General features: G+C 33.2%; 2 protein-coding genes across 2 annotated transcripts; one reads left to right on the forward strand and one right to left on the reverse strand.

Moving 5' to 3' along the window:
- Window positions 1-971: 971 nt before the first annotated feature.
- LOC143079544 (H/ACA ribonucleoprotein complex subunit 3-like) lies at window positions 972-4,146 on the forward strand. Its single transcript, XM_076254952.1, has 2 exons — window positions 972-1,127; window positions 3,805-4,146. Exons 1-2 carry the CDS (start codon window positions 1,074-1,076, stop codon window positions 3,943-3,945), a joined length of 195 nt encoding a protein of 64 aa, XP_076111067.1. The 5' UTR covers window positions 972-1,073; the 3' UTR covers window positions 3,946-4,146.
- Window positions 4,147-9,884: 5,738 nt separating this feature from the next.
- Window positions 9,885-11,912, reverse strand: LOC143078136 (uncharacterized). The gene has a single exon (XM_076253097.1). It carries the CDS (start codon window positions 11,250-11,252, stop codon window positions 10,116-10,118), a length of 1,137 nt encoding a protein of 378 aa, XP_076109212.1. The 5' UTR covers window positions 11,253-11,912; the 3' UTR covers window positions 9,885-10,115.
- Between the last annotated feature and the right edge of the window lie 6,240 nt (window positions 11,913-18,152).

Raw genomic sequence — 18,152 nt, forward strand, 5'->3', positions numbered from 1 at the left:
CATTTTAATGCTAGCCACTAAAGCGACATTGTGTCTTCATGCATAAAATGCATTACACCTTTCGTGTAACAGTGATTGGGGTCTGTATAAGACCAGTTAGATCGTGAGGTCTGTGCAAGACAAGTAAAAAATTATACTGAAGTAATAGGAAAATCAAAATCGGAAAGTCCCTAATCACATGACAAAATCAAAAACACATAAAAAACGAATGGACAAGAACTGTCATATTCCTGACTTGGTACAGGCATTTTCAAATGTAGAAAATGGTGGATTAAACCTGGTTTTATAGGTTTATAATATTAATTAAAATATATAATGGAGAAAACAGGAAAAAAGATAGTGTTAAAAGATCTTTACAACATATTCCGAAATGAAATAAAAAGAGGTCTACATCTGGGAAGATGGATTTAGAACAAATGTATGACATTCTAGGCTACAAGCTGTTCTGAATTTTCATCATATGGCAGGATATTTAAACCATAGATTTAACTTTTTTTTATAAATATTTTAGAAAAATATAATATATTGAATAGTGCATATACAAATGTGTGTTCTTTTTTAATTAATATTATAAAGTTATAGCCTAAATATGAACATTTTCAATATTTTATTTTTGATTCTATTGTATTTCTAATGCTTGATATTGTGATAAAATGATTTTAAATTATTATTAAGATTTTTTATTTTCTACTAATCACATCAATAAACAGTTTTAATCAGTGTCGGCTAAATAGCAAATTTGCTATTTTGCCGGTGCCGGTCAAATAGCCACTGTCTAAAAAAAACAACAACAAGGCGGCTTTGTAGAATCAATACAATCGGCAATCCTCTGGTGAATCACTCAAAAAGGTACGGAATTGGCCGAGTTGTGACGAATGACAACCAATATAAACTGCAGATCGTTCGAGTTCTTTGTTAGACTTGTTATTTCGAACGCACCAATGTTTTCACAATAGGGTCGGATATGCGTTTGAATATATCGTAATTTTTGTTCAGTTCAACAAGCTTTCTTAACACAACAATACTTGTCTCTCTCCACGTGTTTCGGGTTAGGCTAACTGAAGAATTTCACGATGTTTTTAATGTACTATGAAAATGAAAGTGGGGATCGTGTGTACACTTTAAAGGTAATTAATTGATAAGTCAATGGTATCAATTACAAAAAACCCAAACATTTTATAAATAATTAAGTGTAAATGATAACCAAATTACTTTAAATATTCAAAAACATAATTTGCAACTGCAAACTTATACAGATACTTTACTTCAGGAGCAGAATAATTACAACGAAGCATATGTAAGGCAAAATAGTGTCCACATGGACAATATTTCCTAGAATTTAGGTATTTAATAATGTCCATTGCCATGAACTACAGATACAGATTGTCCCCTAAGTGGACAGATTGTCATAGCAATATCGCTATGAAATAGTGTCCACTTGACTACAGAATGTTATGAAATAGAGGACATTATTAAATCCTACTATTATTAACAAATTATGTCCTCCAAGGGAAGTAATACAAAGGTCATTAAAATGTTTTATTATTAATTTTGATAAAATAATACAAATTGATTAATATAAACAAAATAAAAAATGGATGGAAAGGAATACAGAGAAATTTACAACTATATAAGTTATAAGAAATATCCTGATAATACAAATCTAAATGAAAGAAGGAAATGTGAAAAGTTTAAAATTAAATTTGAAGAAATGTACTATATATGTACTATGACAAGAAGGCAAAAGAAAATGTAACTAGTGGTACACTGTGACAAGCAAGATGCTGTTTTATTCATATGTCATGATGAAAGTGGATGCCATCTTGGTTTTAACAAGACAGTTAGTAAAATTACTTCTAAATATTACTTTCCAAACATTATAACACTTATAATATCTTTATTGCAAAATAACACCCATAAGGGTCAAGCAATACAATCAAACAATAATTTTATACAATACAATGAAATACAATGTAATACAATGCAATACAATGAAATTAAATACATTTACAATACAATATATAGAATAATAGAACATTAAGAGTTCAATTATAAATGTATATTAAAAACACAATCATAACCTTGCCTGACACAGGTCTGACTCCCTCAGTTCTAAAGACTGTTTAATGAAGACTCCAATATGACAAACAAGTTCAGGGATGTGGTTTAGAATGTGTTTAAGTTTATTGAATGCATCAAGATGTTGAAATTATAGACCATGTAAGGAATAATAAGGTGGATATCTTATCACTGAAGTATAGTATTTAAATATGTCCACTTTCAGGGACACTTTTTCATACCTGAGGACAGTTTTTCATAGAAAAATGTGTCCAGGACACATATAAATAAGTAAATATCGTCCTGAGACCGTATTTACTAGGAAATAATGTCCCGTGGACACTATTTCATTGGGGACATTATTAAATCCTACACATACGTATACTATAATATATCAAAAAGTGAAATACAGAGATTACAATGGTAATTGATATATACATTTACACACAGACACACTTAAAAATTTGCATTGTGCAGTTGTGTACATGTACATCTAGTCTAAATAATTATGGCATCTTGAAAGGCTATTATATTTTTTTTCTTTGACGCCTTACTTCGATAGGAAGGTGTCAAAGCAAAAATTTAAAATAGCCTTCCAAGACGTCATAATTATTTGGACTAATGTACATCTTAATAATTTTCTGATAATTTTTTATTTTAAAATTGAGAACATTTACATTTTACATTTAAAATTTTAAAATTAATTTAAAAAGCAACCTCAATCAGGCATACGCCAGAATGTAATCTTCAAAATGTTGATGGTTTTCTTTAACTAAGAGGAGAAGAGACCCAGGTAAAGAAAGTTGTGTTAACTTTGTAACTATCATATCATTAATGTACAAAATTATAGAATAATGATCAATAATGAAAATGTTGTTTTTATACCCCCGCTTTAAAAAAGGGGGGGGGTATACTGTTTTACCTCTGTCTGTCCGTCCGTCAGTCAGTCCGTCCCATGAAACTTTCGTCACATTTTTCTCAGGAACTACACATCCACCCTTTCTGTAATTTGGTATCAACATTTATATATGTCAGCCATACCGTGTGATGCGTTTTCAGATTCATCACTTGACAACTTCCTGTTTACCGAACACTTGTATGATTTTACACATGATAGCCAAGTTGAAAATTTTGGTCACATTTTTCTCAGGAACTACAATACAAGGATTTCTGAAATTTGGTTTCAGGGTTATTCTAAGTCAGCTATACCGTGTGATGCGTTTTCAGATTGATCACTTGACAACTTCCTGTTTACCGAACACTTGTATGATTTTACACATGATAGCCAAGTTGAAAATTTTCGTCACATTTTTCTCAGGAACTACACATCCACCCTTTCTGTAATTTGGTATCAACATTTATATATGTCAGCCATACCGTGTGATGCGTTTTCAGATTCATCACTAGACAACTTCCTGTTTACCGAACACTTGTATGATTTTACACATGACAGCCAAGTTGAAAATTTTGGTCACATTTTTCTCAGGAACTACAATACAAGGATTTCTGAAATTTGGTTTCAGGATTTATATAAGTCAGCTATACCGTGTGATGCGTTTTCAGATTCATCACTCGACAACTTCCTGTTTACCGAACACTTGCATATTTTTACACTATTAATATTATCCACTTGCGGCGGGGGTATCATCAGTGAGCAGTAGCTCGCAGTTTCACTTGTTCAATACGTCATACTCCTATTAATTTTATAGTTGCAAGTCGTTAATTGTATTTCATGTTTTATTTCAGAAAACAGATCCAGAAGGCAGACCTACACTGTCTGCACATCCTGCAAGATTTTCACCAGACGACAAATATTCAAGACATAGAAACACAATAAAGAAGAGATTTGGCATTCACCCAATACAGCAACCAAAGGTGGAAATGTGAAATAACAATATTAAGCATCATTTGGAAAAAAGACAAACTGCCATTTTGAAATTGGAAAAAGACAAAACATTATTCATACTATCAAACTACAAATGCATTTGTAACCATTTGTAAACATACTGATGAACACATCTTTAAAAACTTGTCTGACTGTCTAAATAAATGTTGAAACTTTTTGCAAAAATAAACAATTAAAAGATATCTTGACTTCCCTTGTTTTGATTAGAATAGGCAAAGTCCCTAACCAGCCAGTAGTATGGTGATGGTATGAAACAACAGTGAAAAGTGTATATCTACTTTGTGTAATCAGTATAGATCACTGAAATTTCACAGAAAGTTAGCAAACATCAAAATGTGCATATGCTATTATTAATGAATTGTTATAGGAATTTTTATGCACTACCTAGAAGCATTAAAATGTATGTTTTAAGGTCTGTGTGTCTCAGTCTGTTCATTTTTCTCTCCATTTGTCTGTCCCACTTCAGATTAAAGATTTTGGTCCAGGTATTTTTTGATGAAGTTGAAGTCCACTCAACTTAAAAAAAATAAAAAGTGAAATCACAAAATTACTGAACTCCAAGGAAAATTCAAAAAGGAAAGTCAATAATCAAATGGCAATATCAAAAGCTCAAACTGTGTGTGTTGAAACACAGTAACACAATTTCCCTAAGTGATGATTTTTCTAATTTTAATGCCAAATTAGAGTTTTTACCCCAATTTTACAGTCCATTGATCATAGAAAATGATAGTCTTAGTGGGGCATCCATGTACTAAGGACATATTCATGTTTCCTATTTTTCCTGAACTGGAAACTTTGTAATTTTCAGAGAAACTTACAAAAGACAATTTCCTATAGTTTTGAAAGAAGATTACTGACTTGGAAAAGATACAACAAAATGTAGCAGGATTAAACTATATAGAATTATACTTAATGAGATGAACCATCAACATGGCAGAAACCATTACATAATACAGAAAACATTTCCAAAATAATAAACATATTTTAATGAGTAGAAATTTGCTTCAAGAACAAATACTTGCTTTTTAGAAGTAGAAATTTTATTATTATACCACCGCAAAAATTAAAATATTTTGGTCATATATTGGTACATTTGTATCACGTCGTTATCAGCGTTGGTCTGAAGACCGATGGTTTCTGGATTAAAACTTTAGTATAAGTATATAGAAATCAAAAAAAATTTAACATAAGGATTATAACCACTAAAGGAAGTTTGGGATTGATTTTGGGGGTTATGGTCCAAACTATAGGAATTATGGTCTAAATAAGCATTTTTGTAGTTTCCAGACAATAAATTGTGTATGGATCTCTCTGAAATTATATCACAAGTTTCCATACTACAAAGGAATGGTTAGAATTGACTCTAGGGGAAATGGCTCCAACTGTTTGGGAATTTAATAGGGGGGAAAATGGGTTTCTTGGTTGATGGACAATTTTAAAGGAGTGTAATGGAGGTAATCCAAATGTAATCCAAACATCATATAATGGATTACCTCCCTTACACTGCTTTAAAATTATGTATAATGAGTATAATTTCAATTCTAAATTCTCTGACTACAGTTATTCTGTGTCAGAAACCTATTATGTGTCAAATATTTAATTACAATCCAAATTCAAACATGTATCAGGCGTGAATATTGTGTCCATTTTTGCCTCAATGGTTCAGGGTTAACAAACTGCATTCACATCCAGCTGCACTTGGTGAAGCAATTTTTTTTATTGATAAATGGTAAAATATTGTTGATTGTGCTCATAGCTTGTCTGTTTTTAGGAATTTTCCAGAATATATTTCTCTTTACTGAATCAACATTAAAAATACACTTAGAGAGCATGCATCACACCAGCAAGTACAAGTTGAGCAATTGCCACAACTCAGTCTCTACTTTAATGGTGGATCCGAGGAGGGGGGTGGAACCCCACTTTTTTTGGACGATCAATGCATTTGAATGGGGACATGTAGTTGGACAGTTTTCATCTGACATCACATTATTTCATGGATCAGTGAGCAAGGTTAACTTTTCCTGTTCAAGTCCATATATCGGATATTATGAGCAATATGTCTATTATATTTAATGTATGGAATAATGGTAAGGTGTTCATGTCCAACTGGCAGGTATCATCTGTCCTTGACATCATTTTTGGTGGAAGAAGACCAAGTCTTCTGAAGGCCAATGCTGCCGACTTTAAAATCTTTGAATTCTGCGTATGCCGCATTCGTTTTTGTGTATTACAATTTCATAACAACTTCTGATTCCTGACACCGATTTTTACACCTGATTAAGCATCTGAATCATTTAATTTGTAAATTAGGATAAAAAAAATCACTATCGTAAATATGTACCCTTTTATTTATGTAAATTATTAGATTTCATCTCATCTACATGAACGTTATTTGTTTACTTGTAACCAGATATTTGAAGTACGCATGCGTGAATTTGATATCGGGACAACTCGCCCTTGAGGTTACGAATTTGCAGACAAGAAGATTTTGTTTTTAATAAATAGAAAGGATCTATTTCTCATTAAATTGTTGTCTTTATTCATTGTTTTCCTTTGTCATGTGAATTAGATGCCTTTTTACTTCAAGTGGTTTGAATCTATTTATAAAATTATTCAAGACTCAGTTGACAAGAGCAGTACGTTGCTGTTGGGAGAATTTTGATTAAACTCTAAATGCTCATAGAAGAAGAAATATAATCTAAACTGAATGTACCAACTTCTGAATAATTTATTGCAATATAAATTTAAATCCCTTTTGACAAGAGAAATCTGACTTTTGTCAGAAATATTTGTTTCACATGTGCAAAGGTAATCACGTGTGGCGGCCATATTGGTTTGTTTACAAATATATGAAGAAGCCTCTAGAACCATGACCTAAACATAAATAGTCTTCCGAAAACATAAACTTTATACAATACTATTTTATCAATCATGATTATTTTCATAAATGGATATTAATTTGTTTACTAATCAAGTATTTATTTTAATAAATATCTTCTTCTTCTTCTTTTTTTTTTTTTTTTTTGCTTAAAACTTTACACACTCAGTCTTTGTTATATTAATCTAAACATCTGTATACTTTTTGGTGATGATTCAAAATTTGTTTTCTTCACTTATTTAGTATTTTGTAAAAAAGGGGGAGGGTTTTTTTACATGTCGCGCCGTATCTAAAAAAACAATTTATGATTATTGCTTAAAACTTTACACACTTCTTTGTTATATTAATCTAAAGATCTGTATACTTTTTGGTTTTGATTCAAAATTTTATTTTGGTGATATTTAGTTTTTTGAAGAAAAAAAAAGAGGGGGGTTCATATGTCCCTCCGTATCTCAAAAACAAAAAATGGAACAAAGCAGCCTGGGTTAGTGGGGCTGCTTTTATGGTCATTCAAATTACCTTTTATTCACCTTCTTCCACCTCAGAGCTATCAGCTCTTTGATTATATTTCAGTGGTTTAAAGTTTTTTCTAATACTATAAGCAACATGTCAACCATAGTTGGTGTATGGAAATATTTTATAATGTTGTCAGTCTAGCAGGTTTTATTTGTCCTTCATCTCATTTTTATGGTTCATTGCTCAGTGTTAAATTTTTGTGGTGTCGTCTGTTCTTAAACGTAAAGCAATAGGTCTACTTTATTCGGTGTATGGAATGATTGTAGGGTGCTAAATATGTTCAACTGGTAGGTGTCATCTTACCTTGGCCTCATTTTCATGGTAAACTATCATATTTGGTGTATAGAAATATTTCACTATGTACATGTCAGTCTAACAGGTTTTATTTGACCTTGACCTCATTTTCATGGTTCATTGCTTAGGTTTTTGTTTTGGTCTGTTTTCTTAAACTGTAAGCAATAAGTCAACTATATTAGGTGAATGGAATGATTATAAGGTGGAAGGTCCAATTGGCAGGTGTTATTTGACCTTGACCTCATTTTCATTGTTCAGTGGTTAATTTAATTTTTTTTTATCATATTTTGGTCTTTACTAAACCCCTGTGCAATAGTTCAACTATGTTTGGTGTATGGAAAAATAATTATGATGTACACGTAAGTCTAGCAGGTTTTATCTTACAACTATTAAAGCAATAATTCAACTATATTTGATGTATGCAATGATTGTAACGTGTTTATGTCTGTTTGGCTGGTAGCATCTGACTTTTGCCTCATTTTCATCATTTAGTTTGTTTCTTAGACACTTTTTAAAATCAATAGGTCAACTAAACAATAATGTAGCAACTAGTTATGTCTTGTTGGCGCGGTTATTGATTCATACCCTTTACGAATTATTCAAGACTTATGGGAACATTTGAATTAATTTTCCCTCCCCTACTTGGAAATACCCTTTACAGTAGTTTTCTGTAATTCAAGTTTGTCAGAGTAAAAGGAAATCGACAACAGATTTATTTTGTCCTACCCCATTGCAAGCGAAAACAGTGAGTAGAATAGATGAGGATGCAACTCACGAGTCACCCGATCAAATCACTTTACCATTGAATTAGGTCAATTAGATAATTTTGTGTCAGAATAATTTCTAGTATATGAGGGCCTCAGTGGCGGATCCAGCCATTTTAAAAGGGGGGGGGGGTCCCAACCCAGAGTAAACTGAGGGGGGTGTTCCAACTATATGCTCCCATTCAAATGCATTGATCGTCCAAAATAAAGGGGGGTTCCAACCCCCGGAACCGCCCCCCTTTTGGATCCGCCACTGGGCCTGGAAGAGGTTTAAAGAAAACAGAAAAATCGGCCCTGAAATTAATTTAGATTTAAAAGAATATGGATTTAAAATGGTGCTAAATTATGAAATAAAGGAAAATCAAATTATGGGCGACAATGATTAAAAAATAAATATTTGATAATCCTATTCTAAGCATTCAAACCCTCATATATAACCGTTGACATGTTCCCCTACGACTATGTTCATTGACTTTGGTACTAAACAAAACAAAATATGCATTTATATATTATAGTGCACAGAAAATAATTTATATGTTGTGGTTCTCAAGTTTTATTCTCGCTATTTTAAATTCATAGTACGTTTTCACAAGCAGGGAATTTGAAATATTTAAAGGAATCACTAATTCCAGAGAAATATGTTTGTTAGTTAACACATAATGTCAGTTTATATATATTAACAAAAAATCAACCAAATACTGTTCATTTATAATGAAGACTTCAGAATAAAGTAAATGTTAGATATTCGCCGGTTGTCATGTTCATCGTGAATGAAAAAAAGTTAAAAATCATTCAATATGTAATTTCAAGACCTTCGAAGGAATACACCACTAAAACAAGTGCCGTGCTACACTTTACATGTAGCATATGTTTTTCTCCTAGTTTACCCTGAGATTCGTTTGTTCAATCCAGCTATCATTTTGTGGTGATTATCTATAATTCGTTGATTTGTGACCTACGACCAAATAAATGATCATCACAAAACTTATTACAAATAAACCTTAATATTTGCGTTTGTTTTTTTTCTGTATTGAACATTTTGTACAGGTTTCTTCTATCCACCGAGCAAGGTCATGATTTCGTATGATATGACGTGTGAGGTACATCCAACTATATTAGAGTGTACAATGTACTTTCGGCTTGGAAATATATTGGGAGCCATTAGGCATTTGAGCTGGCTTTCTGCTGGGAACAGTATGTCAATATATATATATATATATATTCCTGCTTTCTGTAACTGCTAGCAAGTCAGGAAACTGACTTTTCATTGGTTGTCTAATGTGATACATTCACGTATTTTGTTATTTTTAGAGCTTTGAGTATAGATAGTATTTAAGGCATATAATTAACATTATTATGATGAAATAACATTGAACAGCAACTATTTTTAACGATTTTTTCTTGTTCAAATTGTAAAAATCTCTATTGCTTCAGGGGACTGTGCCCCCCTGACAGCCCCACTGACCCCCTGCCTCGGTATGACCAGAAGGCAAGCTACGACAGTGCACATAGCTGTACACATAAAAAGGGCCACTATTGCGAATAAAAAAAGAACGATGCGATAGTCTTCAATTCGATAACATTTAGAGATTAATATAAATATTTTCTCAATTTTGAAGCAGCGACATTTAATACATATGTATTAAATATATGTCTCTATTTGTAGCTATATCTAGCTGTTCGATTTACTTATTTCTTTTTACTTAACAGTTTGTGTCTTATTTCTATTTTTTTCTTTTTGTTCTTTTCTCAATCTGTTGATTTTCTTGGCCATTTCAATCATTGAGTCGGTCAACAAAATTGGAAAGCAGCTAGGATTGACAGACTTTTTGATAAGTTTTACAGAACCGTTTTTAGAATAGACAGTTTTGTATTTCATACAATTTGTTACACCCAGATTATATCTAAGTCGTTCATTAAACTTTTCCTGTAACTCTATATTATATGATACATTGTGCTGTTGGTGGGCTTCTTTATTTCCGGCTTCTGTCGTCTGATGAACAGCAATAATTGTTTCGGTCGTATCTATAACTGAAAAATTCATCAATCTTGCATTTGCAACAATCCAGTTATCAAATCCAGGTCGCCCAACAACTAAATCCGGTGCGTCCTTCCAAGGATACCCACTTGTTGTTATGAAATAGTCGAGTGCATCCCCAGTATATAATTCTCCTCTTTCAGAGGCTTTTAGAATACCCTTAGAAGACGATGCTTCAATTGCTGTCACATTTACATTTATTCTTCTCCCGGCTAGCAATAATTCATTAGTTTTTGATAAGTTACTTTGCGAAACCATCATTAAAGTTTTGACTATTGAATCTGTGAAAAGGATGTCTGAATTTGAATAAGCAATAAATGAGGATGTGGCGAACGATTTTTGAATGTCCATGTACATATATTTTAAGATCGGCAAGCCGATGGAAGATTTTCTTATAGGCAAAACTCTCCATCCTTTTGATACAGCTTCGTCCCTTACCAACTCCTCATCCGAAAACAAAACGGGCGTGACAAACGGTGACAAAGATTTCCAGTTCTTTATTGTATTGTTATGGCACAAATATTTGTCTTTTGTTGAAGCCCATGTAGTAAATAGTATTAACAGTGGCGTAGATTTCCTATAGCTAGATAAGCTTTGGTAAACAGGACTGAACTTTTTGTCTATGTAGTATTTTGTGAGTTCTGTAACTTGAATTTGCTCCAAGAGTATTTTAAATGTGCCGATAAAAATGAAGAATATCAAAATGCGTTTCTGTTTGAACAAGTTGATCATCAGTGTATTCCTGTTCATGAGTCTTCTACACCTCTGGATTAAGAACATCAGTGTATTCCTGTTCATGAGTCTTCAACACTTCTGGATTAAGAACATCAGTGAAATCCTGTTCATGAGTTTTCACCACGTTTGGATTAAGAACATCAGTGTATTCCTGTTCATGAGTCTTCAACACTTCTGGATTAAGAACATAAGTGAAATCCTGCTCATGAGGCTTCAACACTTCTGGATTAAGAACATCAGTGTATTCCTGTTCATGAGTCTTCAACACTTCTGGATTAAGAACATCAGTGTATTCCTGTTCATGAGTCTTCAACACTTCTGGATTAAGAACATCAGTGTATTCCTGTTAATGAGTCTTCAACACTTCTGGATTAAGAACATCAGTGTATTCCTGTTCATGAGTCTTCAACACTTTTAGATTAAGAACATCAGTGAAATCCTGTTCATGAGTCTTCAACACTTTTAGATTAAGAACATCAGTGAAATCCTGTTCATGAGTCTTCAACACTTTAAGATTGAGAACATAAGTGAAATCCTGTTCATGAGTCTTCACCACTTTTGGATTGAGAACATCAGTGTATTCCTGTTCATGAGTCTTCACCACTTCTGGATAAAGAACATCAGTGTATTCCTGTTAATGAGTCTTCACCACTTTTGGATTAAGAACATTGTTGAGTACACTAAGGTGTGGGCAAGTTAAAGCGTAGAGTATCACGATTTTTACATTTTCTGAAAGAGAGGTGCAATATAGTTTTAATAGAAAACATGGAATGATATTTAGATTTGTATTAAAGTATGTATTTAAAGAAATTTAAATAAAATATGTGATCACTGCAATTGTTTTATACGTTTATTGGATTTGTTAAAGGAAAGATACACGCGTATGTTCTTCAAAATTCCATACTTTTTTTAAGGAATACGAGAAAATTATTCGCAAAAATAATTTACGAGCATGTACTTAATGTGTCCGTCCTTCTGTCCATCTGTGGTAACAATCTCTCTGTGTACCACTATTTACAATTTTGATTTTAATAGAATAAGGCCAAGTGTCTATAACTGCTATGGATTATTCAGTTAGTAACTATATTACTTTAACTGCTATGAAGACTATAGATTGACCATGTGGACGTTCTGCTGAAGCAAATCACATGAATACACTGTTCATTTCGCGGAACTAATATACATTTTGTGTAAGGGCCAGCAAAACCTAAAAACTCCGGGTGTGTAATTTTTGGGCATTTTTGAAGAACCATCGGTGGCATTGGACTGTTTTCTGCCCATGGCAATGGTCGGATTTTGTCAGTATCTTTGACACATTCCCCGGCCGTTTCTAGAATTCTTCAATTGCAACAATGCGACAGAAATTGGTTTGCACCAACTCTTATATATATTCTATATGTTGTGAACAATAAAAGAGAGGGATAAAAGCAAGGAATACTAAATAAATAAATAAATAAAAACTTACATATTACCTATTGGTGCAAATGTTAGATTAATGCTTAAATGTGTTCGTGGTTCTAACTCATTAGGCCACGTAAAAGTACGTTTTAGTGTTTCAGGGCCCACACTTCTATTTGGGATATTGAAGAAATAGAGGATCTCAGAAAGAAGAAAGAAGATCAAAGTCCTATAGAGAGCATGAAAGAAACGAAAGTCATTGAGAGCAGGCGTAGAGACAGACCCAGAGATGAGAGACGTAGAGATAGGGATGCTGTAAGCCTGAGAAGGAAATCGAAATATCAACATCTTGGTTCTACAATATCATAAGTTTTTTTCTTCGATTGATACCGGAATAATCAGGCTTGCTCGCACCTATAGTTGCATATTTAATTGGGACAAATATCGATGGATATTTTTACCTTAGTTGAATTTAAATGTTTTATTGTAACTCTGGTGTTGTATAAATCTGAGAAAAAACCAAAAAAATGAAATAGTTGTGGCCTCAGATACATTTAAATTTGTGTTTATTGTTTCAAATATTATACACAATGCACTGTCAACAGTCACCTTTGTAAAGATTAATTGATTGTATCAAATTAAATGTATATATTTCTTATATGCATAACGAAGTTCAATATTGTTTTAATAATGGAGTATGTGTCTCCCTCATGCAAAACTCTGATTCCTTTCCAGATATGGTCCTTTTTGGTTTGGATCTTTAACATTTGCTAACAAGACTACTATATGGCCTTGAAATCCTTTCTCTTACAAAAACCTCAGATTCAGATTTTGGAGAGGTTCCATATTGGTACACTGCGTGCAATACAAGCTCTTGCCCCGAGGACAGCAAAACCGGCGTTATACTTACTTCTTGGAGTTCTCCCGGTAGAAGCAGAAATTCACAAGAGGAAATTGACATTTCTACACTCCCTTACAACCTGCTCCAACAATAAAATTAAAGAAATCATTAACAGACAAATTGCAGTGAACTATGACAACAACAATAGCTTCTTCTTTCAAACTGCCTTATTACTATCAAAATACAATCTACCAGACATCTTGGACAAATACACTCCAATTCCATTGAAACTATCTTGGAAGAAATTAGTAAAAACAGAAATCTCCTCCTTCTGGACCCTCAGAATCAAAGAGGAAGCTCACCAAATGTCATCTTTAAAATTTCTGAACCTCAAATTTGGCATTGCAGAATCAACACATCCTGTATGGGACTCAGTGGGTCAAAACATGAAAGAAATACGAAAAGCCACAACTAAAGTAAGGATGCTGACAGGGACATACATGGTGCAAGCTGGCAAACACAAGTTCAGCCAATATACAATTGACCCCACATGCCTCCAGCGCAAAGAACAGAGGATATCTTATATGTACTAACAACGTGTCCTCTTCTAGGCAATGAGAGAAAAGAATACTTCACCCTATTAAACAACTCGTGACTGAAAACTCTCCTCCTGGGACATGGAAACTACTGTTTAACGTAACAATGAACTAGCAGTTACTCAACTTGTACTGGACTGTACATAATATACCAAACAACTTGGATTCAAAGAAGAGTTAATTCTTAAACTGGAAACCCTTACAAGACACTTCTGTTTCAAAATACATTATCACCAGCCCAGTAGTCAGCACTTTTTGTGCTGACATGAATTATCATTGATATGGTTATATTCATAAATTAACTGTTTACAAAATTTAGAATTTTTGAAATACTAAGGCTTTTTTTACCTCAGGCATAGATTACATTAGCTGGATTTGGCAAAACTTTTAGGAATTTTGGTCCTCAATGCTCTTCAACTTCGTACTTTATTTGGCCTTTTTAACTTTTTTGGATTCGAGCGTCACTGATGAGTCTTTTGTAGACGAAACGCGCGTCTGGCGTATATCCCATATTTAGTCCTGGTATCTATGATGAGTTTATTTACCAAAGATTATCTCTTCTAAAAAAGCTAGACGGCTGACAATTGCCATTAAGAATTGGATGGTGAAATATAGACAATGGAAAAGTGAAATATCAGATAAATTTTTGAACTCTAATGAATGTTGCTGTATATATACCGTTCTAACTATTCTGTAACAAGTACTTTATTTTTATATAATTTTAAGAAAGCTATTTGCTGGTAAAATGAAGAACTAATTATTTGGGTTATATGACCTTCTATAGATTGGTTTTATCATTTTTATACGCCCGTCGTCTTTTAGACGGGGCGTATTATGGTATACCGTTGTCCGTCCGTCCGTCCGTCTGTCCGTCCGTCGTCCACACTTCGGACAATAACTCAAAAACACTTTCACCAATTTCCATGAAACTTAAGTGAATTGTTTATATCTATTGATGTAAGCTCCCTTTCAATTTTTATAAATTTCAGATTTTAAGTTTTGGATTTATGGGGCTTTATTCATAAAAAAAGGGGGATTTTCAACACTTCGGACAATAACTCAAAAAGGCTTTCACCAATGTCCATGAAACTTTGGTGAATTGTTTATATCTATTGATGTAAGCTCCCTTTCAATTTTTATAAATTTCAGATTTTAAGTTTTGGATTTATGGGGCTTTATTCATAAAAAAAAGGAGGATTTTCAACACTTCGGACAATAACTCAAAAAGGCTTTCACCAATGTCCATGAAACTTTGGTGAAATGTTTATATCTATTGATGTAAGCTCCCTTTCAATTTTTATAAATTTCAGATTTTAAGTTTTGGATTTATGGGGCTTTATTCATAAAAAAAGGGGGATTTTCAACACTTCGGACAATAACTTAAAAAGGCTTTCACCAATGTCCATGAAACTTTGGTTAATTGTTTATATCTATTGATGTAAGCTCCCTTTCAATTTTTATAAATTTCAGATTTTAAGTTTTGGATTTATGGGGCTTTATTCATAAAAAAGGGGGGATTTTCAACACTTCGGACAATAACTCAAAAAGGCTTTCACCAATGTCCATGAAACTTTGGTGAATTGTTTATATCTATTGATGTAAGCTCCCTTTCAATTTTTATAAATTTCAGATTTTAAGTTTTGGATTTATGGGGCTTTATTCATAAAAAAAGGGGGATTTTCAACACTTCGGACAATAACTCAAAAAGGCTTTCACCAATGTCCATGAAACTTTGGTGAATTGTTTATATCTATTGATGTAAGCTCCCTTTCAATTTTTATAAATTTCAGATTTTAAGTTTTGGATTTATGGGGCTTTATTCATAAAAAAGGGGGATTTTCAACACTTCGGACAATAACTCAAAAAACCTTTCACCAATGTCCATGAAACTTTGGTGAATTGTTTATATCTATTGATGTAAGCTCCCTTTCAATTTTTATAAATTTCAGATTTTACATTTCCGTGTTATGAATTTTTATGATTAAAAAAGGGGGGATTTTCCAATTTTGGGACAATAACTAACACTTTCACAAAATTTTATGCAACTTGGATAAATTGTTTATATCTATTGACATAATCTCCCTTTCCATTTTTATAAATTTTAGATTTTACGTTTTCTTAAGTAATGAATTTTTATACTTAAAAAAGGGGGATTTTATGAAACTTTGGTGAATATATTAATGTAAAATCCCTGATGATTTGTATATATATTTCTAGAAGATCATATAAATTCATTTAAAGCATAAAAGACAAGTTAAAAGAGCAACGGGCGTATCATGCGCTAAAGCGCAGCCCTTTATTATGTATATCATTGTATATTTTATCTACTATGATTTTTTACATTTCACTGTCAATGTATAGGCGGCACCACCATTGGATTTTACCTTGATGTAATATATTTTATGCCTGTCCCCCACCCCCCCCCCCCCCCCCCCAAATTGAATATTTTAATATTACCCGTTAAGGGATGTTCCTTATAATAGGAAGCTCATACGAAGAAATGAAATAAAGATAGAAGACATTAAATGGACCACGTATATCTCAAATGTAGCCAAGAAAGACAATTTGACGCTCGGCTTTCTAAGAAGAAATCTACGCTTCTGCCCAAAAGATTGCAAAAAGATCGCATATATATCATTAATACGATCAACCTATATGGAATGTGGAGCCATAATATGGGACCCATATACACAACATGATATAAATCGATTGGAAAGAATACAACACAGAGCAGTCAGATTCATTACAGGTGACTACAGGTCTAGAGAAGAGGGGTCGGTCACCAAAATGCTAGCCGAGTTAGAACTAGACAACCTACAAACAAGAACAAGTTAACGCCTAGCTGTACAAAGTGATTGAGGGCTATTATTCCCGACGATTTTCTTGTTAAGTAAACAGAAGAGGGAAATCAAACCTAAAACATTGAAGTGCCAATATAGTGATAAATTCAGTGAAGAACAATACGAAGGTACTAGAAACTATTCCTAGCAACACCGATCCGCGGGCATACAAGAACTCTTTCTTTGTCAAGAGCATACTTCACTGGAACCAACTGGAAGGCCGTATTGTATGCACATATACCGTTGAGAGCTTCAAGGCTGCTCTCCAACACTGTCAGATTCCCGTATTCTGCTTACACTACGTACCTAAGCAATTCTCTTTTTTTTTTTTAATTTCCCGTGTCCCGCTAGACTGCATTTCCCGTTTTCACGGCACAATTATTTGACTTTCCCGTGAACAAAAAATTGGCAATCCCGCGTCAAGCTTAGACCCCAATGAAACCCATTATACACATATATGTCTCTGCTTAATCAGACTGGTCCGATGCTCTGTTTTCATAATCAGCTAAATTAAAAAAAGAATTTCCTAACCAAAGGAGTAGGTCCAGTAAGACCCCTTTTTGGCCCCAAAATATAGCAGTTTTACAAAATTGTTAAAATATAAACTTTAAGTTATTTATTGGAAAATAGAATTCTTCTGCTACATAAATATGAGCTGTTTTTGACAACACAATGCACATATATCGGGTACTAGCATCATTAAGTCATGCTGAATTACTGAAATCTTCACTGGGAAATTTTACCACTTAAGTTAAATTTTAGACTGTTTCCGTCTTTAATGAAAGTTGTCGCATCTGTGTTCATTATTAATATTGAAATGTAAGTTGTATTTGATGATAATACAAAACATATATAAAGGTTGAGGATGAACACGGATGCGGCGAGGTCTCTTTCATTTTTAGTTTTAACGTATTTATTTATAGTGGATTGGGAAACAAGTTTTGTAACTTATATTAAACCCTTTCCACTTTGCGGGTGCGAGTGCTGCCTTGTAGCGGCATTAGCCTATACTCTTTTTCGAAATCTACAAGGGTGTCTTTAACGTGCAAGAGATATTGCTCTCTCTTAACACGGGTCAGCCATTTATCGTCCCCTTCCGACGGACTATCATCGTTTCCTCAAGACCATACTCGCAGATGGTGTCAAGGGAGAGCCGAAAATTGAGTTCCTGAAATTTTCATCCCAAACGGGAATTGAACCAGGAACCTTTGTGTTAGTAGTCCGATGCACTAACCACTACACCACGGCTCTTCATTTTTGACAAAAAAAACATCTGAAAAGTGACATT

Source organism: Mytilus galloprovincialis, chromosome 6, assembly GCF_965363235.1.
Source record: "Mytilus galloprovincialis chromosome 6, xbMytGall1.hap1.1, whole genome shotgun sequence".
NCBI lineage: Eukaryota > Metazoa > Mollusca > Bivalvia > Mytilida > Mytilidae > Mytilus > Mytilus galloprovincialis.